The sequence below is a fragment of the Marmota monax genome, unplaced genomic scaffold, assembly GCF_021218885.2.
Source record: "Marmota monax isolate L192 unplaced genomic scaffold, Marmota_monax_Labrador192_F-V1.1 WCK01_AAM20220418_F8-fsc00656, whole genome shotgun sequence".
In the NCBI taxonomy this organism is placed as follows: domain Eukaryota; kingdom Metazoa; phylum Chordata; class Mammalia; order Rodentia; family Sciuridae; genus Marmota; species Marmota monax.
In genome coordinates this window covers 189091-211563 of record NW_026694899.1, presented here as the reverse complement: position 1 = coordinate 211563, position 22473 = coordinate 189091, and the positions used below count along the sequence as shown (strand labels likewise).

Here is a 22473-nt window from a genome sequence, read left to right as displayed (position 1 = left end):
TTGTGTGTTAGCACCCACATATCAGAGAGAACATTCAGCCCTTGGTTTTTAAGGTTTGGCTTATTTCACGAATGTCTCCAGTTTCATCCATTTACCAGCAAAAGTCATAATGTCATTCTTTTCTATGGCTGAGTAATAAATCATTGTGCATACATATACATTTTCTTTATCCATTCATCAGTTGAAGGGCACTTAGGTTGGTTGATTCTTGTTTCCAAAAGATTTTGCTGACATGGAGAAGCACTGATATTGGAGACAGGATGAGGAGGACTTCTTGCCCCATCCCTCCCCCTTGGAACCCCTTTCTACAGTGATCAGTATCTCCCCTCACGTATCTCAGGGTCTTCCATGGAGTCCTCCACTTTTCTTTTTCTATTGTCCCAGTCCTCCCAGACTTCCCATAGTCAAGGTCCTTCCTCTAATGTATGCAGATAGCTCCTGAGCTGGTCAGTTGCTTCCTCATGATGATCCACATTGACCTCTGCATTGAGAAACGGTCATTTTCAATGGTCCCAGGGTTTATTTCCAAGCCCCTTTCAGTAAGTTAGTGGAAAGCTGGGGAAATCCATTCTTAGTAGAGTATTGAATCATATGATCTTAATATATCATTTAATTTACTTTTTCTTCATGTCTTTCAATATGGGTTTATCCCCCCATGAAGATCAGGCCTATCTTTTGTTATTTATTTTCCTAGTTACTTTATGCTTTTAAGAATATATTTCGATGAGTTTTGACCATCTATGCACCCGTGTAACCACCATCATGATCAAGATGTAAAGCAATTCAAAGCAATTCTACTATTTCCCCCAATTCTTCTGTGCTTCATCCCACTGAACCTACTCCAGCTTCGCTTTCTTTCCCAGTTTCAAGCAACAACGTGTTTGCTTTCTGTTATCTAGGTCTGATTGGCCTTTTCTAGAAATTCATATAAAAGACATGTCTTTGGAGTTTGTTTTTTTCAGCCAGCAAAATGTAATTCATTCCTTTTTAAATTGCTAAAGTAGCATTCCATTGTTTGGACATGCCTCACTTTCTTTATCCATTCACCACACATCTCTGGACAATTTGGGTTATTTCCAGTTTGTCCATTTATAAATAAATACAAGGAAAGGTGCTATGAGCATTAAAAAAATCTTTGTGTTAACAGATACTTTAATTTTTTTTCCTGGAAAATAGCTAGGAGTAGAATGGTTTGGATGTACTTTTAGCTCTATAATAAGTTTCTACCCTATTTTCAAAAGTACAGTTTTACACTGACAATATCAATATATAAGAGCTCAAGTAGCTGAGTGGTAGAGTACTTGCCCAACATGCACAAGACACTGGGTTCAATCCCCAGTAGGAAAGATCTCATTGTTCTACATCCTTGCTGATGCTTGATATTGTGCTAATTTATGTCATTATATGATTGTATAATTTTATTTAATTGTAGTTTTTATTTGCATTTTCTTGATCATGAATGTTCTTGAGCATTTTTTCATGTAGCTGCTTACCATTTGAATTTTTGTGTGTGAAGTGTCTACTCAAATCTCACCATTAATATTTTATTTTTGATTATGTTGAATTCTCAGAGTTCTTTACTTATTCTGGATATAGTCTTTTATCAGATATGTATCATAAATATTTTCTTCAAATTTCTGACCTATCCTTTGAAGAGCAAAGGCTCTTTCTAGTTTTTTTTTGTATTTTCTCTATTAAATAAATATTTGCCCAACAGAAAATCATTAAGATTTTTCTCTTACATTTTCTTTAAGAACATTTAGAAGTTTAACTTTTGTTTTTGCTGTATATACAATTCATTTTGCATTTATTTAGCTTATGGTATGAAGTAAATATTGGTGTTTATTCTCCTTACATATAGATATGCAGTTCTGGTACGATTGTTTAAATGATGATCCTGTCTCAGCAAAATACATTTGTGTGTGTGGTGGAAATTAGTGGATCTGATGACAGTGTGAAGATCTCTTTTTGGACTCCCCTATTTCATTGATCTTTGTGATTCCATTCTCCCTAGATTAAAATCCTCAGTAACTATAGCTTCAGAGAAAGTCTTAATATCAGGTAGCATAAATAAGCTAATATAAATCCCTCAACTTTGCTTCTTTTCACAATTATGCTGGCTTTTTATGTCCTTTGGCTTTCCATATAAATTAAAAAATCAGCTTGTTAATTTGTACCAAGAAAGTCAGCTAAGATTTCTATGGAGATAATATTTCCAGAAAAAAAGTCTTTTTGGGATTTAATTTACAATACCATAATTGACCCATTTAAAGTGTGCAATCCAATAGTTTTTGGCATATTCAGAATTGTGCATAGATGGATTTAATCATCACAATCAATTTTAGAAAATTTTCATCACCCCCAAAAGAAAAATCTATATCCCTTAGCATTCATTCTCTGTTTTCCTCAATCTTCCCTCCCCTTAGTGCTGGGCTTTCCCTAATCTACTTTCTGTCTCTCTAGGAACATTTCATATTTGTAAAAATTGTTAAACTTATTTTTTAAATGTTTTGACCATTGGCTTCTTTCATTGAGCAAAATGTTCATCAGTGATGTAGCATCTGTCAATACTGCATTCTTTTTTTATACTGATGAATCTATCTATTATCCATTGATGATATTTGAGTTCTTTCCTCTTTTTTGGCTATTGTAAGAAATGGCAGAATATTCACGTATGAGTTTTTGTGCATAAGTGTGCTTTTATTTGTGTTTTGATGCACGTTAGGTTGTCTAGCCTCTGTTTAATATTTTTAAAAATTGTCAGATGGTTTTTCAAAGTGACTCCTTCTCACTGGCAGTGAATGAGGTTTAATTTCTCTACATTCTCACCAATATTTATACTTCTGGTTTTTGGCTTATAGCTATGCAGGTGAGTGTAAAGTGATATGTTGTCCCAGGGGCTTGCATTTTAGTCTATAGATTAGTGGGAAGGGAATTACCATCGACACCAAATTTTCTAATCCATGAGTGGGACGTGTTTGTCTCTGGGTGCAGTGGCATACGCCTGTAGTCCCAGTGATTCAGGAAACTGGGACAGGGAGATTGCAATTTTGAGGCCAGCTTCAGTATTTTTGCAAGACCCTGTCTCAAAAAATCAAAAGGTCTGGAGATGTAGCTCAGTGGTAGAGCGCCCTCTGGCTTTATCCACCATTACTCCAGTACTGCCAAAAAGCAATGTCTATTTAAGTTTTCTTGAACTTCTCTCAGGAATGTCTTTGTAGTTTTCAGTGTTATACATGTTTCATGAAATATATTCCTAAATATTTCATGGTTTTTTTGGTTTATTTTTAGATTTTTCAAAAATATGAGTAATTATTTTTAGTAGTTTTTAAATATGTCCTTCAGGTTTTATATGTACATGATTATATATATATCATGTGAAACTGTTATTTAAAAATTTTCCTTTCTTATCCAGATGTCTTTTATCTCCTTTCCTTGGGATTTATTGTGTTCTTCTGTGTTTACCTTATTTAAATTAAACCATTTATTGTGGAGCCTTTCAAATACAAACTCCCAAAGGTGTATATTCCTCTCTAAACACTGCTTTGCATCTCACAAATTTTGAAATGTTGTGTTTTCATGCGCATTAATTCCAAAAACTTAACTGATTTTTCATTGTGTTTTCATTGTTGACCCATGGATTGTATTTGTAGGTCAGATGTTTGACTTCTAAGTATCTGAAAAATTTCCTGAAATCCTTGTTATTGACTTGTATTTAATTCTACTGTGGTAAGGGTACATCCCAGGTGATTTTGGCTTGTTACAGTTTGTCTAGGCTTGTTTTCTGGCCCTGGCTTGTGGCCTCCTTTGATGAGTATCTAATGTGTATCTGAAGAGACTGCTTTCTGCTGTCATTGGGTGGAATGCTATGTAAGTCATCTATATCTTACTGATTTTCTGTCTATGTGCTTTATAAATTGCTGAGAAAGGAATTGAAATCTCCAATCACAAATGTCATTTTCTTTTATTGTTTTAATTCTATTAGTTTTGGCTTCATATACTCTGAAGAGCTGATGTACATGCATGCATATTTTCTTCATTGACTCACCTACAATGACAGAAAAACAGGCAAATTCATGTATACTGTTGAGTATGCACACAACATAATGGTTATAATAGGTTTTGTTACATATGCAACATACTGTATAACATATAATACATATTATATGATCATATTTAAGCTCTTTATTCCTGGCTATATTCCTTGCTTTGAAGTCTACTCATATTTATATTTATATAGTCAGGGGATTTTCTTTTGGTTAGAATTCACATGATTTTTTATTATCTACTTACTTTTCAGCTATATGTGCTTTATATTTAAAAATAGCATAACCTGACAATGTTTGCCTTATCTTTAGGTCACTAATAGTTAATATACTGGATTTAAGAATTGCTACTTAATTTCTACTTGTGCCATCTCTTTTATACTCCCATTTTCTTGTTTTATTGTCTTGCTTATGCAAATCAAGCGTTTCACGTTATTTCCATTTTTTCTCTACTATTGACTTACTAACTGTACATTATTCTAATGGTTTATGATGATTCATACTAGTACATTGTTATTGGTAGGAGTATTCCTAGAAGTAGAATTGCAGATCAAGAACTAAATAAAACCTTTGATTTTGTTGGTGTTCTCCAAATGACCCTCTATGGAATTGTGATAACCTGCATTCCCTTTTCTAAAATATGAGGATATCTCTTTCTCAAATAAAGCCAATAGAAGATAGTGTTGAACTTCTGGATTTCTGCCATTCTGACATATAGGACATATCTCAGTGTTCATGGCAGAAAAGTATGGTGGAGGGAAGCAGCTCACATCATTATCAGAGAGCAGAGAGAGTGGTCTCCACTCGCCAGATACAAATATATACCCCAAAGCCATGCCCTCAGTGACCCGCCTCCTCTAGCCCATCCCACCTGCTACCAGTTACCACTCTGTTAATCCCATTAGGGATTCACTGATTAGTTTAAGACTCTCACAACCTAATCACTTCCCCTCAGAATCCTCTCCCATTGTCTTAAGCATGAGCTTTTGGGGGACACCTCACATACAAACCATAACACCCTCCAAGCAGATAACTAAAATAATGACATTGCACAATATTAAAAAAATGGAATAGATAGTGGTACAATACTGGTGGGTAGATTACAGGCCTTATCAGTTTTCATCCATTTTACATGCATGCATCTGTGTGTGTGTGTATTTATTAATGAGTAGTGGTGGTTACATTACTCATTAGTCAGAAATTAAGACCAGTGCTGATGAAACTACATTTTAAGAAAAGGACTGTGAGCTGACTGTCTCTGAGTAGCCTGGGGAAGGGGGTTGTCATACAGAAGGTCAGCAGAGGTTGATGATGTCCAGGAAAGTAGGGTTTGGCCCAGTCCAAAGGTCAGTTTGCCTATAATCCTAGCTACTCAGGAGGCTGAGGAGGGAGGATTACAAGTTTGAGGCAAAGATGGGCAACTTATGGAAACCCTGTTTCAAAATAAAAAATAGTAAGGGCTGGGGGTATAGTCAGTACTACAAAAACAACAAACAACAAACAAAAAAGTTCACCTCTGCTCATCTGTGGGTATGTCTACAGCCCAATTCTAAGAAAGTTGATTTACATGTGGACCAGCAATGGCCTCCTGGCTCTCTTTTAAGGGCCCTGAACTAATACTATTACTCCATTTTTATGTTCTTCTATGACACACCATTTAGTACTTAGAGCCATTGTTTTTGGTCTAGCGTTTGGAGATATCTATATGATTTATTTATTTTTAATAGACCTAAAGAAAGCCCCAAAGAAGAATTCTTGCTTTCTTTTTTTTTTCCTTCCTCAGATGAGCGTTTCTCAACTTCACTTCTCCTTTTAGTCCTGGGCTGATTACAGATTTCGAAAAAAACTTCATCCTCCAAGGTTTCCTGTGTGAACCCCTGCCCTGAGTTAAAGGGGGATGACCACGGTCGGGGTCCCACATTCCCTGGAAAGCCCTCCTTCTGGCAAGAGTTCCACTCAAAGATTTCCTCACTGGCTTTGATGAGAGGGAACAGAAATATCCCAAAGCAGAATTCTTATAAAAATTATTTCTGCCTGTGGATCTGGTTGTCTTAGAAATAATTCTAATTCAATAAGAACTTTTCTATTCAGAAATTAATAAGTAAAAATTAGTAAAAGTTGTAAGATAGAAAAATCCTGCTGCTTCCATAGGTGATTTGTCTTTGTAGCTCTTATGTGAGACTGCATCTCATATCTGCATTAATTATACTACTGATGTTACTGGAGTCATAGGTCAGAGGACCAACTCTGGGGGGTCCCATCAAATCTGATCTGGTCACTTAACCCTAAAACTTAAATGGAAAGAGGAATCATGAAAAGCAGTAAAGGAATGCCAACCTGCATAGCTATACTGGACAGGGATTCCCTGTCTTGGGGGTACTGACATGAGCTTCCAGATTAAATACACAAGGGCAGCAGAAGGGTGCATAGTTAAGCAGTCTTGGCCAAACTGTGGTCCTGTTGGTCATCATCTCAGAATTGGTCAGGTGGGGACTTCTGGGAGGTGATAAGAAAATTTTCTGGGGGCAGTTTTGATTCATTACAACATGTTTATCAATCAGACCTGTTGTTCCTGCAACTCAAGGTGAGAATCAGAGCAAATGTTCCTGGAATTAGAGCCAAACAGACAACTGTAAAATGGAAAATTTTTTTTACATTTGCAGGCCCAAGTGAAGAGTCAACATTCTTTAGCAGAAGCAGCCTCAAGGTCCTTGTTGCAGTGCTACTCGCCCACATTCTAATTTACAGAGATGCTTTCACCAACCCTGCTAGGTGGACAATATCATGATTTTATCTTAAACATGATTTTCCAAAGGTAGAATTGTTTGCACAGTAATTTGACTACTGGGGGTCTCTCACTGGATCTCAGTTTCCAAATCTACAAATGGAGGGACTGGCCTTATCATCATTTCCGAGGCCCTTCCCACAGTGGGCATCCTCAGGTCCCTTGTGGAATTATGTGGATGCATCTAGGTGTGACGTTTGGCCCTTGGGCCTTTGAGGGGTGATTCTTGATGTTAAGTCTGAGGTCTGAGAAAGTTTGGTCATTTCTGCCAAGTGGCCTTCTCCTGCATTCTTCATTCTCACTTCTTTCCTTTACAACTTCGTGCCTACCTGGCAAAGTCAAGCATTACCTAATAGAAGTCTAAGTAAGGAACTGGACTTAGGAAGAAATAGCTCCGCCTTGGGTCCTGTTGCAGTGCTGGATTTCTCTGGTGCTCAGGAACTTCTCTCATCAACATTTAATCCAGGATTTTCTAAGTATTTTTTTTATGTTATAAACAATTCTCATGCTGGTAGTAATTTGTAATCCAGTCTTAAGAACACACTGAGGTCCTTTTGAAATAACGATAAGAAAAAGAACATAAAGTCTGCTCATTATTATAGGGGAAACTCATCTTGAATTACATCCATCTCTATAATCTGATAATTGGGTGGTTTCCCAGGAAAGGCCTATGTTTGGGTGAGAAATGGAAGCATGAATCAACAGTTATGGCTTTCAGAGGTCACTCTTAGCCTTTAATACAAGGCCTCTACAGAGAAGTAGCAAGTAATTTCTTCTTGTGATTTTGTAATTCTGACCCATTCAAGTGGAAGGTCACACTTTGAAAGGTGAGATTTCCATGGGGCACAGCAGCCTCCTGGGGCAGGATGTGATCTCTGTGGCCTGGACTTGGTTTGCTGCTCACAGTCTGGTTGCTTTTATCAAACACATTTAGGTCTTCTTCTCTAAAAGGGATGTGTCCCAAAAGGCACTGAGTTTATTTTATTCTTCAATACATATTTGTTGAACTTGCTCAGACTTTATGATAGGTCATGAGGATTAAATGACAATGTTTGTGGAAGGGATTTTATTCTAATTCTTCGTGATATAAGCAATGTTATTTTTTCATGGTAGATTTCTATGTTGATGACTGTTAATCCACTTTGAATCTTCTCTCATTTGTAAGGACATGAAATTGAAAATATATAGAAGGTTCTATGATCAGGAACTATTTTCCTCAATTTTATGTGTTTTTTTTTCCTTTTTTGGATATTCTAATTTAATTGGATACTTGTAACTTTAACAAGTTTTCAGCAATTTGTGATGTGATTTGCTACTTGATTTCAAATCAGTAGTTTTACTGATTAAAACGAAATTCCTAGAGATTAGATGCAAACAGGTGCACAGTCCTGATTTCCAAGGTCATAAGAATCTTTTCCCTTGTTTACTAGTACATCACATTTATTTCTATGCATGACATTTGCAAAGTTAAGTAAAATGTAGCAATGTTCTCATTTTTCTAGTCAGAATTAAAGTCTGCATTTTCCTATGATGTTAGATTAATCTGTGAATGGTCTATGATGGACTTGCAGGGAGGTTTGGGTTATATACTCATGGGAGAGCAGCTGGCCCCAGTGAGTGGCAACTGCAGAGAGGAGACCCTAGAGTCAGTGATTTTAACAGGTTTCCAGGTGGTCACTCACTCTGAACATCACAGCAGGAAGACATTTCCAGGAGCCCTATTTTTAAAGGGGAAAGAAAATCCTTTCAAAAACATTTGCTGTTATATATTTAACTATTCTCTTAGAATTGCACTTCATATAATTTCTTCTTCTTTCGCTGATGCCATTCCTCCCTCAAGACCCCCTGGACCCTCACTCCCTCCCCCCTCCTCACCCCCCACTGGGGCTGGACCTCGGCATTTGCTCATCTTTACTTTTTTTTGGAAATTTTATATATATATTTGGTACTGGGGATTGAACTCAGGGCACTTGGCTACTGAGCCACATCCCAGCTCTATTTTGTATTTTATTTAGAGACAGGGTCTCACTGAGTTGCTTAGCACCTCACCATTGCTGAGGCTGGCTTTGAATTTGAGCTCCTCCTGCCTCAGCCTCTCAAGCTGCTGGGATTACGGACATGTGCCACTGCGCCCTGCTGAAAATAAATTTTAAAACATTGTACATCTCCTATTTTTCAGGAGTAACATGGCTCTACACGAAATTAAAATAAAAACAAGTACACTGGGGGAAATACTTCTTACAAAATGATTAAAAGTTACTCTTTAAAACATAAATCATGCCCAAAAACGAAGAAGACAGTAAACACCTTTAATAGAAAAACAGATAAAATTATTAAATATTCCGTGCACTGAAGCCCTTGCCCTCTGAATCCCCAGATTCACATAAAAAGGGCTCTTTGGCTCCTCTTCCTGAGTGTTATTGCAAACCAGAGTGTGTACTTCCCCCAACCATGAGGAGAAGCCACCACTCACTAGCTATTCCTTCCAGTATCCTGCAAGTCTTCCTTGAATGTCTCTCTGTAATGTCCCCTTGTTATAGTCGGGGTGGGGGTGGGGGGGAGGTGCTCAGACTTGGAAGTGACTGTGCTGTGTATAATCTCTAGGAATTAAGTAGCCCTGGGAAGGATGTCCCTCAGGGACAGAAGTCCTCAAGATGTCAAAGCATCAGATATTGAAAAAAAACAAAAGGCAATCTAATACAATTCAAACAATTCATGACAGGTCTTCAGTCCACATCCCAAATGGTTCTTGAAACTGTCTGCTCCTCTCTTTCTTCAAAACCACCTTTTTTAATTGGCAATTTTCCACCCTCGTACTCCTGAAATGCTTATCCTGCAGCCAGAGGGCTCTTCTAATTTCCAATTCCACTTGTTCATTGCTTGCACATAGGAACATGATTAGTGTTTTATCATTGCATTTTATGACCTTGCTATAGTGTCTTTTTAATTCCAGGTTTTTAAATTTTTTCTTTTTCAGTTCTTTTGGATTTTCTACATAGACTATTATGTCATTTGAGAACAATGACAGTGTTATTTCTTCTTCCTCAATTGGTTTACCTTTTATTTCCTTTTCTTGGCTCATTGCTTTAGCTAGGACTTTAGTACAGTGTCAAAAGGAGTGGTGAGAGGGACTAGTTTGCCTTGCTCCTGATCTTTGTGGTAAAGCCTTCAGGTTCTTACCAGCAAATGTGATGACAGCTGGAAGTTTTTCTTCCTTCCTTCCTTCCTTCCTTCCTTCCTTCCTTCCTTCCTTCTTTCTTTTTTTATAGCTGTTCTTTATCAAGTTGAGGAAGTTTCCTTCTACCCATCTCTCTCTCTCTTAAAAAAATGCTTATTTTTTAGTTGTAGTTGGACACAATATCTTTATTTAATTTATTTATTTTTATGTGATGCTGAGGATCGAACCCAGGACCTTGCCAGTGCTAGAAAGGCGCTCTTCCGCAGAGCCACAACCCCAGCCCCACATGTTCTCTTTATTTAAAGTTTTTCCAGGTTACAAACTGTAGCTGACCACAGGAAGGTGAATGGCTTGGCCTTTTTAAAAGAAATGCAGGACCTGGTCGAGGACATTTGTGAAATGGTGGACAAAGCAAAAAACTTACAGAAACTTTGGAAAGAAAGATCAAAGACACCAGGCAAGTAAACCTCTTGAGACGGATACTGCCTACCTGGGCTCTGCTTAGGAAGAGAGGGGTGAAATCCTTACTGAGCGGGCTCTGCCTGTGGGTCTTGGGGAAAGGTGCGCCCTTTGGTGGCCAACGTCGTCGGCCCCACGGCCAGTTGTGGAGGGTCGGGAAGATGCTTCTCCCTTGCGGGAGGGAGGCACATTGCACAGAGCTGAAACTACCTTACCTCCGGAGGGGCAGCCTCCCATCAGCGTAGGCTCCACAGGTACCCCCTCTCCACTCCCTTCTCATGTTTCTTCTGTTGTCTTCCCTTTTCTGCTTCCTCATCCTATCTTTAAGACCCGTCTGCACCCTCTCCCAACATGCAGACAGATCCCTCGGATTGCTTTCCTCCCCGCTGTGGACAGGATCACTAACAGTTCAGTTCTGGCCTTGGGTGATTAGCTAGCTTTGATTGTCAATCTTTCGAATTATTAGGGTAGATTATTTTGTAAATGAGAGTAATATCTTTTCATTGTGAAAAATATCCACATTATAAGAGGCTTCGACTCTTATTTATAAACCTGTGATGGAATTAGAATGGGTATAGATCTTAGAGGCTCTCACAAATGAAGTGTGGGCCTCTAAGAGGGCAGCCCAGGGCCTGTCTTCACACGCCCTAGTCATCAGGGGCTGCAAGCTTTATTGAAGGGGGTTGCGCAGTGATCAACTCTGCCCGCCCGACGACCCCCACTTTAATCCTACCGAATCCATGTCTGCCAGACACCATATAGGACAGAGAATCAAAATTTAATTTTGACGAACAGATAGTTTTTAAAATATTTTTGTGTCCCAAATGCTATATACATATCATTAAACAGCCATTCATTTTAAAAAGTCTGTACTTCAAATTGAATATTGTATGTGTTTTTATTTGGTAAATCTGGCAACCTTAAGTACCCAACTCAAAATTATTTTTTGTTTATTTTTTCTTTCTGTGTTGCTAGAGATTAAGCCCAGGGCTTCATGCATAGGAGGCAAGCACTGTACCACTGAGCTACCCCTCTGTCCTCTCTCTCTCTCTCTCTCTCTATATATATATATATATATATATATATATATATACTCACATATGCATATATATGTTCTTCTTCATGGAGTATATACAAATAAATGGAGTCAAGAGTTTTGCAGAAAAATGAAGAATGAGCTCTTCAGAGAATGTAGCATTCATTATTATTTTTAAGAAAATGTCACCTTTGGGGGCTGGGGTTGTGGCTCAGAGGATGAGCACTTGCCTAGCATGCATGAGGCACTGGGTTGGATCCTCAGCACTGGTAAAAATAAAATATTTAAAAAAAAAGAGAAAAAAAGAAAGAAAATGTCACCTTTGTCCTGGGTGGAATAGGACGGGGGGGCCATGGCCTCCCAAAGCTGATTTCATGATGAACCCAAAGTGCTTCACAAAAGACTTCGGACACTGAATGATGGAGTTTCTTATAATAGGCTCTGTTATAAGATCATTCAGATTTTATAGAATTTGTTTCTTTAAAAATATTTTTAGTTGTAGAAGGACACAATACTTTTATTTTATTTACTTTTTATGTGGTGCTGAGGATTGAACCCAGTGCCTCACACATGGTAGGCAAGCCCTGTACCCCTGAGCTACACCCCTAGCCTGTAGATTTTTTTTCCTAAATGAGGCTTTTCACATGTTCTTGAAGAAAGAACTGATTTTTTATTTTTGAGATGAAGTCTGTTTTCAACTAGCTAGCATTTGAGCCATTTCCCATAGTCTATGTAATTAAAAACATCTGAAAAATCATAATTTCATGTTTTGTTTCCCTTTTATCTTTGTCCTTTCTTTGTTTTTCCTCTGTTTTCCCTTCATGGTCCTTGTCCTGTCTTGAATGTTCGCAATGCCTGCTGGAATTAGAAACCCTTTGAAAAATTTTCAAAATTTGGTTTACCAGTTAAAAAAAATTTTCCCCCAAGAAATTACTTAATATCTATGGGATTTGGAGATCATCAGTGATGACTTTCTTCAGCTTTATTCTTCTATCTGGGTGTCACCATTTGGGAGCCAGGGCTCTGATACTTCCTTTGACTTGAAAACTGTAGTGGTAACTTGGCAAATGTTTTTTGGGTTAATGACTGAACTGAAATCTCTAAAATTTGCTCTATTGTAGGTCCTTCTTATGGATCCAGTTTTTTAACAGTAAGTATCTTAACAAAAAGTTTAAAATTGAGTGTCCCAAGATGTATGGTTGACAATGGTTTTTAAATTTAATTTGTATATTAGACACTACTTTTTTAAAAAGGATTTGATTTTCAGTTATTATTGTGTAGGAGCTGGATTTTGAGAAAGCCAAAGTCACTCCAAGAATGGATTGAAAGATGAGATTTAATTTTAATTTAATTTTCTAAAATAAGGTCAGTGAGAAGCAGTTGCTGAGTTGAGGCCAGCAGGTGATGCAGGTCCACAGAATTGCTTAGTAAGATGGATCAGAGACAATCCAAAGTCAAACTTAGGCCATGGTTTATGTGCCTGCCATGCAACCTTTGACTCTAAGCACCAGGGCCTTCACTTACAACACAAGTTTTCAATGGGGGTGACTTACAAGTAACTTAAAAATAGAATAAAGCACCATTTCAATTATTAAATTAGCATTTTAAAGGAATTTTGATATCCAGTGCTTGTGATATTGTAGCCCATTGATAGGAATCATGTATGCCTTGTGGTGAAAAAAAAATTGACACAATGATTTTTGAAAAAGTTATTTGATATCCTTTGTCCCAGTAGTTGTTCTGACAATTTGTCGTATAATGCAAAAGAAATAAAAATAAAGTCTCATTTCTAATGACGGATACTTTTAATATCCCTAAGTAGGGTAAGTAAATGTTGATAGCCTCCTTAGCAGAGTCACTTAATAATTAATATGGTGCCTGGGTAACAATTCTGTCATGTCAGGTGTGAAAAGCAGAGAACGGCATCATAGTTGTAGCACAATTGTGATGTGCAGACTCTCAGGCCCTGTCTACAACGAGCTGAGGAAGAGTGGCCACAGGAAAGCAGTTCTGTTTGTTAAAGGGAGACAATTCTAGGTAACTTTTCTGTTGCAGAATTCTGGTTATGATATTTAGTTTCTAATTGTGATATATAGTTTCATTTGGAGTGAAATGGTCATTCAAATATTCTGAGCAGAGGAATGATGATACATAAATTATGTTTCCAGGAATCTTTTTGGACATTCAATTGAGCATAGAAGGATGGTGATCACAGTGTAATCAGGAGGCCAGTTAGGAAATCGATGCACTCATGGCTAGAGTAGGTGATGGAGGCCTAGCACAGTCATGTGGTTACTGACAGAGGGGGTGGCATGTGGTGGGATTCTTGATACAATTTGAAGGTTGAACCAATAGACTCCTCTGATGAATATAAGTTATCACAGAAGAGTCAAGAGTGACTCTTATTGGAAATATGTAGTGGCCATTGATTGAAATGGGAAAGATTGGAACCGTTTTTCCTGGTGGTGGGGTGGGGAGAAGAAGGAGATGGGGAAATCAGGAGACTTAATTTGGGCAAGTTAATGAGACACCCAAGTGACACTGTCAAGGAGGCTGTGGGTGATGTGATACACCAGTTTGGAGCAGAGGTGAAGAGTCTGGTTGGATACATGAATCTGGAAGATGTTGGTGCAAAGGTGACTTTTAAATGCTGAGGAGGCAGAAGGTACAGAGGGAGAAGAGGAAGAGGACGGAGCTCTGAGCACTTGCATCTGAGATGGGGTTTCAGCCCAGCAGGGGAAGATGAGGTGGATGTCCTGGAAGCCAGGGAAACCCTTTTCAGGGAGGTGGAAATGATCGGCCTCAACTCTGCTGTTGATCACGTAGGAAGCGGATGGAGAAGTGACCCCTGGAAGTAGCAGCATGGAGACTGTTGGTGACGCTGACAAGAAAGGCTCTGGTGAAGTGACCAGAAGGAAAACATGACTGGAGTTGTTGGGAGGGTTGGGGAGGGGACATGGGTATGGGCTACTCAAGGCAGCGTGCAGCAGGGGGCAGAGAGGCCTGGGTGAAAGCTGGGGGGTGCCCTTTCACAACCCACCAAGGGCCTCATTTATCCTCAGCTAAAGTGGACAGTTCTTGGAGGCCCTGATTATTGCTCTCAGCGTCCCTTGACAAGCACATGCTGAGTGTTGGCTTTCTGCATCTAGTCCTCTGAAGCAAGGTTGGGGCAGGGGAGCAGACACTCCAGAGTGACCCACCTCCAGACGTCCCCGACTCAGGTCACCTGGGATCGGAGCCCTTCTGTTCCCCCCACCTGCCACCTGGTCCACCTCCCTCTTCCCTTCATTGCTGTTTTTCTTCTTCCTCCTTCCGTCCATCCATCCTTCTCTTCTTCCTTTGCTTTCTCCTTTTCATCCTTCCCTGATTCATTGTCTCCTTTTTTTCCCTTTTGAGAGTCTGCAGTTATTTTAAATTGTAGACTTTTCTGATTTTATATTTTTGAGTGGATTTCAAACTTGTGTGTCCATATTTAAAAACACCCAACCAGAATGACTAACATCTGTCCAAGACAAACCCACATGAATACAGTCATCCCACACCAGACAAAGGCGCCATGAACATACGTGGGAGAAAAGGTAGCCTCTTCAACAACGGTGCTGGGAGAACTGGAAATCCATATGTAGCAAAATGTAATTAAACCCCTCTCACCTTCCCCAAACTCATCTCAAAGTGCATCAAGGACATAGGTATTAGACCAGAGACCCTGAGCCTATGGAAGAAAAAGTAGGCCCTACTCTCCATCATGTCGGCTTAGGAACTGAATTCCTCAACAAGACACCTAAAGCACAAGTAAAATCAAGAAGGAATAAATGGGATGGTATCAAACTAAAGGCTTCTTCATAGCAAAGGAAACAATCAAGAACACAAAGAGAGAACCTACAGAATGGGAGAAAAATCTTTACCAGCTGCACCTCAGATAGAGCCTTAATCTCCAGGATATATAAAGAACTCAAAAAACTTAACACCAAAAGACAATAACCCTATTGATAAATGGGCAAAAGAAGTGAATAGACACTTCACAGAAGATAAAATACAATAGATAAATCAACAAATATATGAAAAAATGTTGCACATCATTAGCAATTAGAGAAATGCAAATGAAAACTACACTGAGATTTCATCTCACTCAAGTCAGAATGATAATTATCAACAGGATAAGTAACAATAAATGTTGGGAGGTTGTAGGGGAAACGTGCACTCATACATTGCTGATGGGACTGCAAATAGGTACAACCACTCTGGAAAGCAGTATGGAGATTCTTCAGAAAACTTGGAATGGAACAACCATTTGACCCAGTTATTCCACTCCTTGGTTTATACCCAAATGACTTAAAATCAGCATATTATAGTGACACAGCCACATTAATGTTTATAGCAGCTCAATTTACAATAGCCAAACAATGAAACCAACCTAAGTGTCCTTCAACAGATAAACGGATGAAGAAAATGTGGTACATATACACAATGGAATATATTACTCAACCATGGAGAAGAAATGAAATTATGGCATTTGTTGGTAAATGGATGGAACTGGAGACTATCATGCTAAGTGAAATAAGCCAAACCCAAAAAACCAAAGGCCAAATGTTCTCTCTGATATGCAGATGCTAATGAACAATTTGGGAGGAGGGGAATAGAAGTTCATTAGATTAGACAATGGGTTTGGAAGGAAAGGAGGGGGGATGGCAATAGGGAAAAAGTGGAATGAATCATGCATAACTTTTCTATGATCATATATGAATTTACAACAGTGTAATTTCTCATCATGTATATCCACAAGAATGGGAAGTTATGCTCCATGTATGTATAATATGTCAAAATACATTCTACTGTCATGTATATCTAAAAAGAACAAATAAAAAACAAAAACAAATTCTGTTCAACAGAGTGACATATTAAGCCTGTAGGAGTCTCTTCCTACAGATGTCCTACCTACATTTCTTGCACTTTCTCTCTTGTTTAGCTGATAAATAAAACTAAAAAGGAAAATTTCCGTTGTTTCTTCCTATCAGATGGACCTCAATAAAACAGAGGAGGTAATTTCAAAATTGGAAAGCCTCCACCAGCAGCCTTATCTCTGGGATTTTTTACTTTCATTGCCAAGACTACGTGAAAACCATGTTCATGTGGAAGACATCCTGCCTGTCATGGTCCACTTTCTCCAGGTAGTTTTGAAGTAAGTAAAAAAGAAAATATAAAAGTATAGGTGTTGGTTTTTCCTCCTGATTTTTTTTAACTTTAAGTAATTTTATTTTAAATTTTTAATTACTCTTTTTAGATATGCGCAACAGTAGAGAGTATCTCCCTCATTTTTAATGGATAAATAAATATACAATCATTGAGAAACTGTTTGAAAAAGAAAAATGCTCATGGTAATGGTGCTCTGAAACACCTAGAGCCCCCCTACACCTCTACTTCTGTCCCCTTCTGTCTATAAACATAGCTTGCATTACTGCAGTGATGTTGTTCACATGCTCCCCAATTTAGAAAGCTTCATATTACCTTAGGAACATTTCCATGGGGTCCTTTGGTCCTAAAATAAATATTTTTAATGACTGCATAATATTCTATTTGCTGAGGTATTCTATACCATAAATAATAATGTTAGCATTAGACTTTAGGTTGTTTTCCACATTTTTACCATTAGACAAGCAACATAAACATAGTAATTTTGACTAATAAATTATACTATAGTTGTCAATAATATCCTGAAAATCTGATAAATTCAGTTCCTTCTCTTTAGAATCCAGTGAGTTGGGCACTGGTCTTCTGCAATGGACCTGACCCATGTTATCCACAGGGGTGCCTTTGGGAAAACCTCTTCCTAGAGTTGGTTTCCCAGTTTTTAATCAGTGTGGTTTTTAAAATTAAATTATTTTGCCAAATTGTATGAACATGGCGTTTTATTAGTAAAAGTTCATGTTCTTTTTTTTTTCAAGTTTTAACTTTTAGCTCTTCCATTTGCAGTTGGTGGGAACAACTCACATTGCCTTAGATCAGAGTGCAAGGGGAGCCCTGTCTTGGACCCTGTGGTTTGGGGACTGTGTCCAAAAAGCTCACTCCTCCAACACCCTTTCATCCTGGAATTCTCTACTCCAGAGACCAGAGCCTGGGCGGGCCTCTTCCCTGGTGCCTCCTTCTGAGGGCAGGTTTTACCAGTGCGGTTACATCCTTAGGCTCAGGGGTGAACCAGGGCAGCTGCAGCCATTGGCAGGAGTGTCGGGGGCTGGGGGTGGGGTGTGGGGTGGGTCTTGGCTCTGCAGGATATAATATCCACAGTCCTGCACTGAGGTCCCTTAAGGTACAGAATGAGTTGAGGGCCCAGGGTAGGTGTTCCCTAAACCCCACATTCTGGAGCACAACTCTCAGAATCAGAAAATTGTAAATTTGAACATGACTTTTTAGGTTTTTTATGAAGACATATTTGTCATTGTAGGAAAAGGAAACACATTTATTTTGACAGTTTGTTAGCTTAAATATTTTAACATAGTTGGTATCCCTACCTTTTTATTCTCGCTAGCCTTGAATATATTATCAGTGGATGATGAAAACCGCCAGGTTGTTTTGAGAGAGGAAAAAGGTTGAAATTAGAAGATATTAATGGCAGTTGTTGAACCATATCAGCTTCAACATAAATTTAATTTCTATACTTCGGTGGCACAAAATCAAGAATGTCTGCATTCATACTTCATTCATAGAAAGAGTACCGGTTTTCAGTCATGTATTTTGTAGCCTTGGGATTCTCTTCAACACACAAGGAGGCCATGAGAGAGTCTCCTTAATGAGAAACTACAGGAAATTTACCTGTTTAGAACCACAATGAATGGTTGTGTTGGTCTTGAGTTGTTAAAATGTAAATGCACCCCTACTTCAGTTGAGTGTATTTTCTGACCTACAGATTTCATTATTTATAAAATAAAATATTGATATCTCAAAAAAATTGAACCCCATATACACATGAACTCCCTCTCTCCCCAAAGCTCCTCATTCTGCGAAATAGTTTGAAACCCACTGATTGACTGGACACTCTCAGATCCATTGGCTAAAGCAGAGTGGAAGGTTGGGGTATGTGACCTTCCAATTCAGCTGCTTTCTAAGTGTTAGACTGATGATCTGAACCTGAAGCAGCCTGGATGAATCTTCATTTGCTCCTCTGAGATAATAGCACTAGTGCCCTGTGTGGCTTGGTCAGCTGTCCTAGTCGGGCAGGAAGACCCAAGGCTAAATGTAAGACAGCACCCATGGGAGAGCCACCTGAAACCCAAGGTCTATCAAAGGCCCAAATTCTTAAGTATTCAGGAGATGGATTTACCTCTTAGGCTAAGTCTTTAGCCTGAGGAATTAGGATCATGTTAAAGCTTTGAGGAATGCTGACATATAAATAGTCCAGACACATGGTACAACAGGGTGAGGGCCCAGTTGGTAGAATGTAAGTAAATCTGGGATGGATTCTGCTTGTTTGACTCACCAATGGCTCAGACTGCTATGGCTTTGTTCTGGTTCTAGTTCCTTAACATCTCTGGAAGATTTAGACTGGCTACCACTCAACCAGACTTTCTCTCAGGTTTCTGAACTTGTACTGAATGTGACCATCTCGACGCTGACATTTCTGCAGCAAAATGGAGTATCATTCACTGGTATGGGCACCTTAGGGCTATTGCTGTCTTTTAAAATGTCTCATTACTGATTGACAATCAACATAGAGTTAAAATGCTGTTTGGAGAAATGTTTTAATTACAAGTTTTAATTTAATTAAATGTTTCAATTAAATGAAGAAAAGAATCGTTTGCTTTAATAAAAGATAGAAGTAGAATGAAAACTTGGAACTCAAAACTGATTTGACTTTTAACTTCTGCTGAAATTCTGTAGTCATTTCTAATGAAAATATTTATAATTAAAAATAATTCAATTTGAAATTCTTTGACCTAATATCTTGGAAGATTATACCAATCACTGGTTCTGGGATTTCAACCGTTCCTCTTTCTAAAATCCTATTGGGAATAAACATTTGGAAAACAGTAACCCTAGTAAGAAAAACCAGTTGATGTGGACTTAAAAAGTCCACTAATTGAATAAACAGAGCTTCCACAGGGAAGGGAATGGAATTGTCTAGCTCCTTCCTTCCTCCCTCCCTTTCTCCCCCCTACCCCCGCCCTTTCTTTGTTTTGAAGTTCTGTGGATGAAACCAAGGGCTTTGCACATGCCAGCAGGTATAACTACTGAATTATACATGACTAACTTTTCTCTTGACCTAGGACATTATTTTTCAAATTGTTAACTGCTATTCTCTTTGCATCTTTTTCTAGGGAAAATAAATGCAATGAGAAAACAATGAAGTTGGGTATCATCCACCCATCCATTTGTTTATTGGTATCTCCCTCTTCCCACACATCCATCCAATCACTCACCCATCTGTCATCTGCTCACCTATGCATCAGTCCTCTCACTCCCACCCACCAATTTACTCACCAGTTCACCAACACATCTGTCCATCAATCCATTGTCTGTTCATCTATCTGTCTGTCATTCATCTATCCCTTCACTTATTTATTAATTCTCTTATTCAGTAGACACTTACCAAAGACTTTCTATGGATCAAACACTACCTCAAAGAGTGGGAATAAAAAGCTGTAAAAGAAAATAGTTCTTGCTCTGGGGAAGTCATGTTTGGTGAAGAAGAGAGATGCATCAATAAAGGAAAAATAATGACCACAGAGTAGAAGTCTGGTAACTTTTTCAGGTAAAGCTTCAAGGAGGAGATGTGAAGGATGAGTTAGAGTCCATCAATGAGACCAGGGAGCATTTCTAGGCAAAGAGAGTAGTGCATGATGTGCAGGGCCCTGTCAAGAGTGTTCCTGTCAAGACATTTCTGGGGTACAGTGGGCAGCAACCAAAGATGGTCCTGAAAGAGAGCCCAGGCCAGATTTTAAAAATGGCCAAAAGAATGAGGTCTGAGTTATAGAAAGATACTCCTGGGGCAGGTGTGAGGGGTTGATTAAAGGCAGGCAAGCCATGTTGCAGGGTGTGGGGATCAGGTGCCCGGGATCAAGTTTTCTACTGGCCTCTTTCTTTCAAAAGCCCTGTCTCCTGAGCTGCATGATGTGATGATTACCCAGACATGTCTACAGACCCAGCCAGATTTCTCCTGCTGCATGGAATAATGAAACACGATCCCTTCCATAACTTCAGATTTCACCTGCTCTTGTGACCCAGCACAGCGAGTCCCCCATAGAGTAGAAGGGTTTCTTTCAGTGCTCTGTAGAAGGGAAACTATGATATTATCAATTAACTGGATTTCAACTTTAATTTAGTTGCAGCAGGAAGTACTATTTCTTATGTTCAGAACAGCACCCAGAGCTGGGGTGGGAAACGTGTAAAACACCTCATTGAAATCTCAGTGACCTCAATTTTAACAAACTCATTTGGAGGCTCAGGTTTTTGTACATCCTTCAAATTATAACAATCAATTTACCCTACAATTGGAAATGTAATCACTGCTAAGAATGTAATTAAAATAAGCAATTTTCTATCCATTTGCCAGTGAGTCAAAGCTAAGAAATTACTATTGCAAAGGCATACTTCTAGAAGCCACTAAAAATGGTTTTCATTTTTCTTGTCTGCCCCCCAAAATCCTTTCTGTCTGATGAACAGATTATGATGTGTGAAGGAATAAGGATGGGTCATGACAGTAGCTTTGGGCTCCTGGTCAAAACACGTCATTCATTGAAACTTTTAATTCACAAACATGTCATTCATTGAAAATTTTAATTCACGTATTTTGAGCACCCTGCTGTTTAGCCACACAATTTGGAATCAAGATTGTCTTTCACTTTGTTAGGAAGTTTGTTTTTATAGCTAATCAGAGTCTGATGCCACAATTCTTTTCTCTCCTTTTTGGAACCCCATGAACAATTCTAATATACTCTGAGAGCAGTAGAGATAATAATTACAATTTTAGCTTGGGAACCAGCTTGGGTGTGAATTCTGGCTTAATTTAAAGGTGTGACTTAAGTGACTGTCTGCTTCCTTCCCTCTTGGAGGAAGTATCCATGTTCGTGCTATTGGTTGGCAACTCAGATCTGGCATGGGAAATGCTTAGCCTAGGGCTTGGCATCTCTTCAACATGCAATGGATGCTAGTTTTAATCTCAGAAACCAATCTTTTTTTCCACCCGGATGATGTCATGGGAAGACAATCAGATTGAAAGCCAGGAGTCTTGGATTCCTGGGATCCACCCTGTTTTCAAAACCTCCCTGAAGTCCCCTTTAACTTTAACTCCACCACTCCTTTTTTAAATGTCATGACCATGTCTGATCATACATGTGAACATGGTTTTACCATGGCTGTCACATGGAGTGATCAGTGGAAGGATGTGGAATCATGATCCGAAATGACCTAGTTACTAGGTTTTCAGATGAAGGTTCATCTGAAAGAATGCAGGAGGATGTGTGTAGGTCATATGTAAGGTTCATCTGAAAGATACACTTGCCCCAGGAGTATCTTTTTATAACTCAGATCTCATTCTTTTGGCCATTTTTAAAATCTGGCCTGAGCTCTCTTTCAGGACCACCTTCTGTTGCTGTCCACTGTACCCCAGAAGTGCCTAATGTTGAGCACTCTTGGCAGGGAACTGCACATCACACACTGCTCTCTTTGCCTCGAAATGCTCCCTGGTCTCATTGATGGACTCTAACTCATCCTTCAAATCTCCTCCTTGAAGCTTTACCTGAAAAAGATACCATACTTCTACTCTTCGGTCATTGTTTTCCTTTATTGATGCATCTCTGTCCTTCACCAAACAAATTTTGTGTTTGTAATTGCTGGGATATGTTCCTTTGAGATCTCATCAAACCTTGGAAGTTTTGGACTTAGATTTTAGGTGTTGCTGGGTTGAGTAGCTTTTGTGTTTTATACCTTGGTTACCTTAGTTAGAGGAACTTAATCCCATGAATTTAAATAACTGTTA

The 22473-nt window shown here is 38.7% G+C and overlaps 1 protein-coding gene across 1 annotated transcript in view; it reads left to right on the top strand.

Annotated features, from left to right (window-relative positions):
- Positions 1-10323: 10323 nt before the first annotated feature.
- Positions 10324-22473, top strand: part of Abca13 (ATP binding cassette subfamily A member 13) — a gene marked incomplete at both ends in the record, with an annotated part of 188208 nt that continues 176058 nt past the window's right edge. The window contains 4 exon segments of the mRNA XM_058573520.1: positions 10324-10466; positions 12626-12654; positions 16520-16683; positions 19014-19144. Of these exon segments, the coding sequence (XP_058429503.1) occupies positions 10324-10466; positions 12626-12654; positions 16520-16683; positions 19014-19144 (467 nt within the window).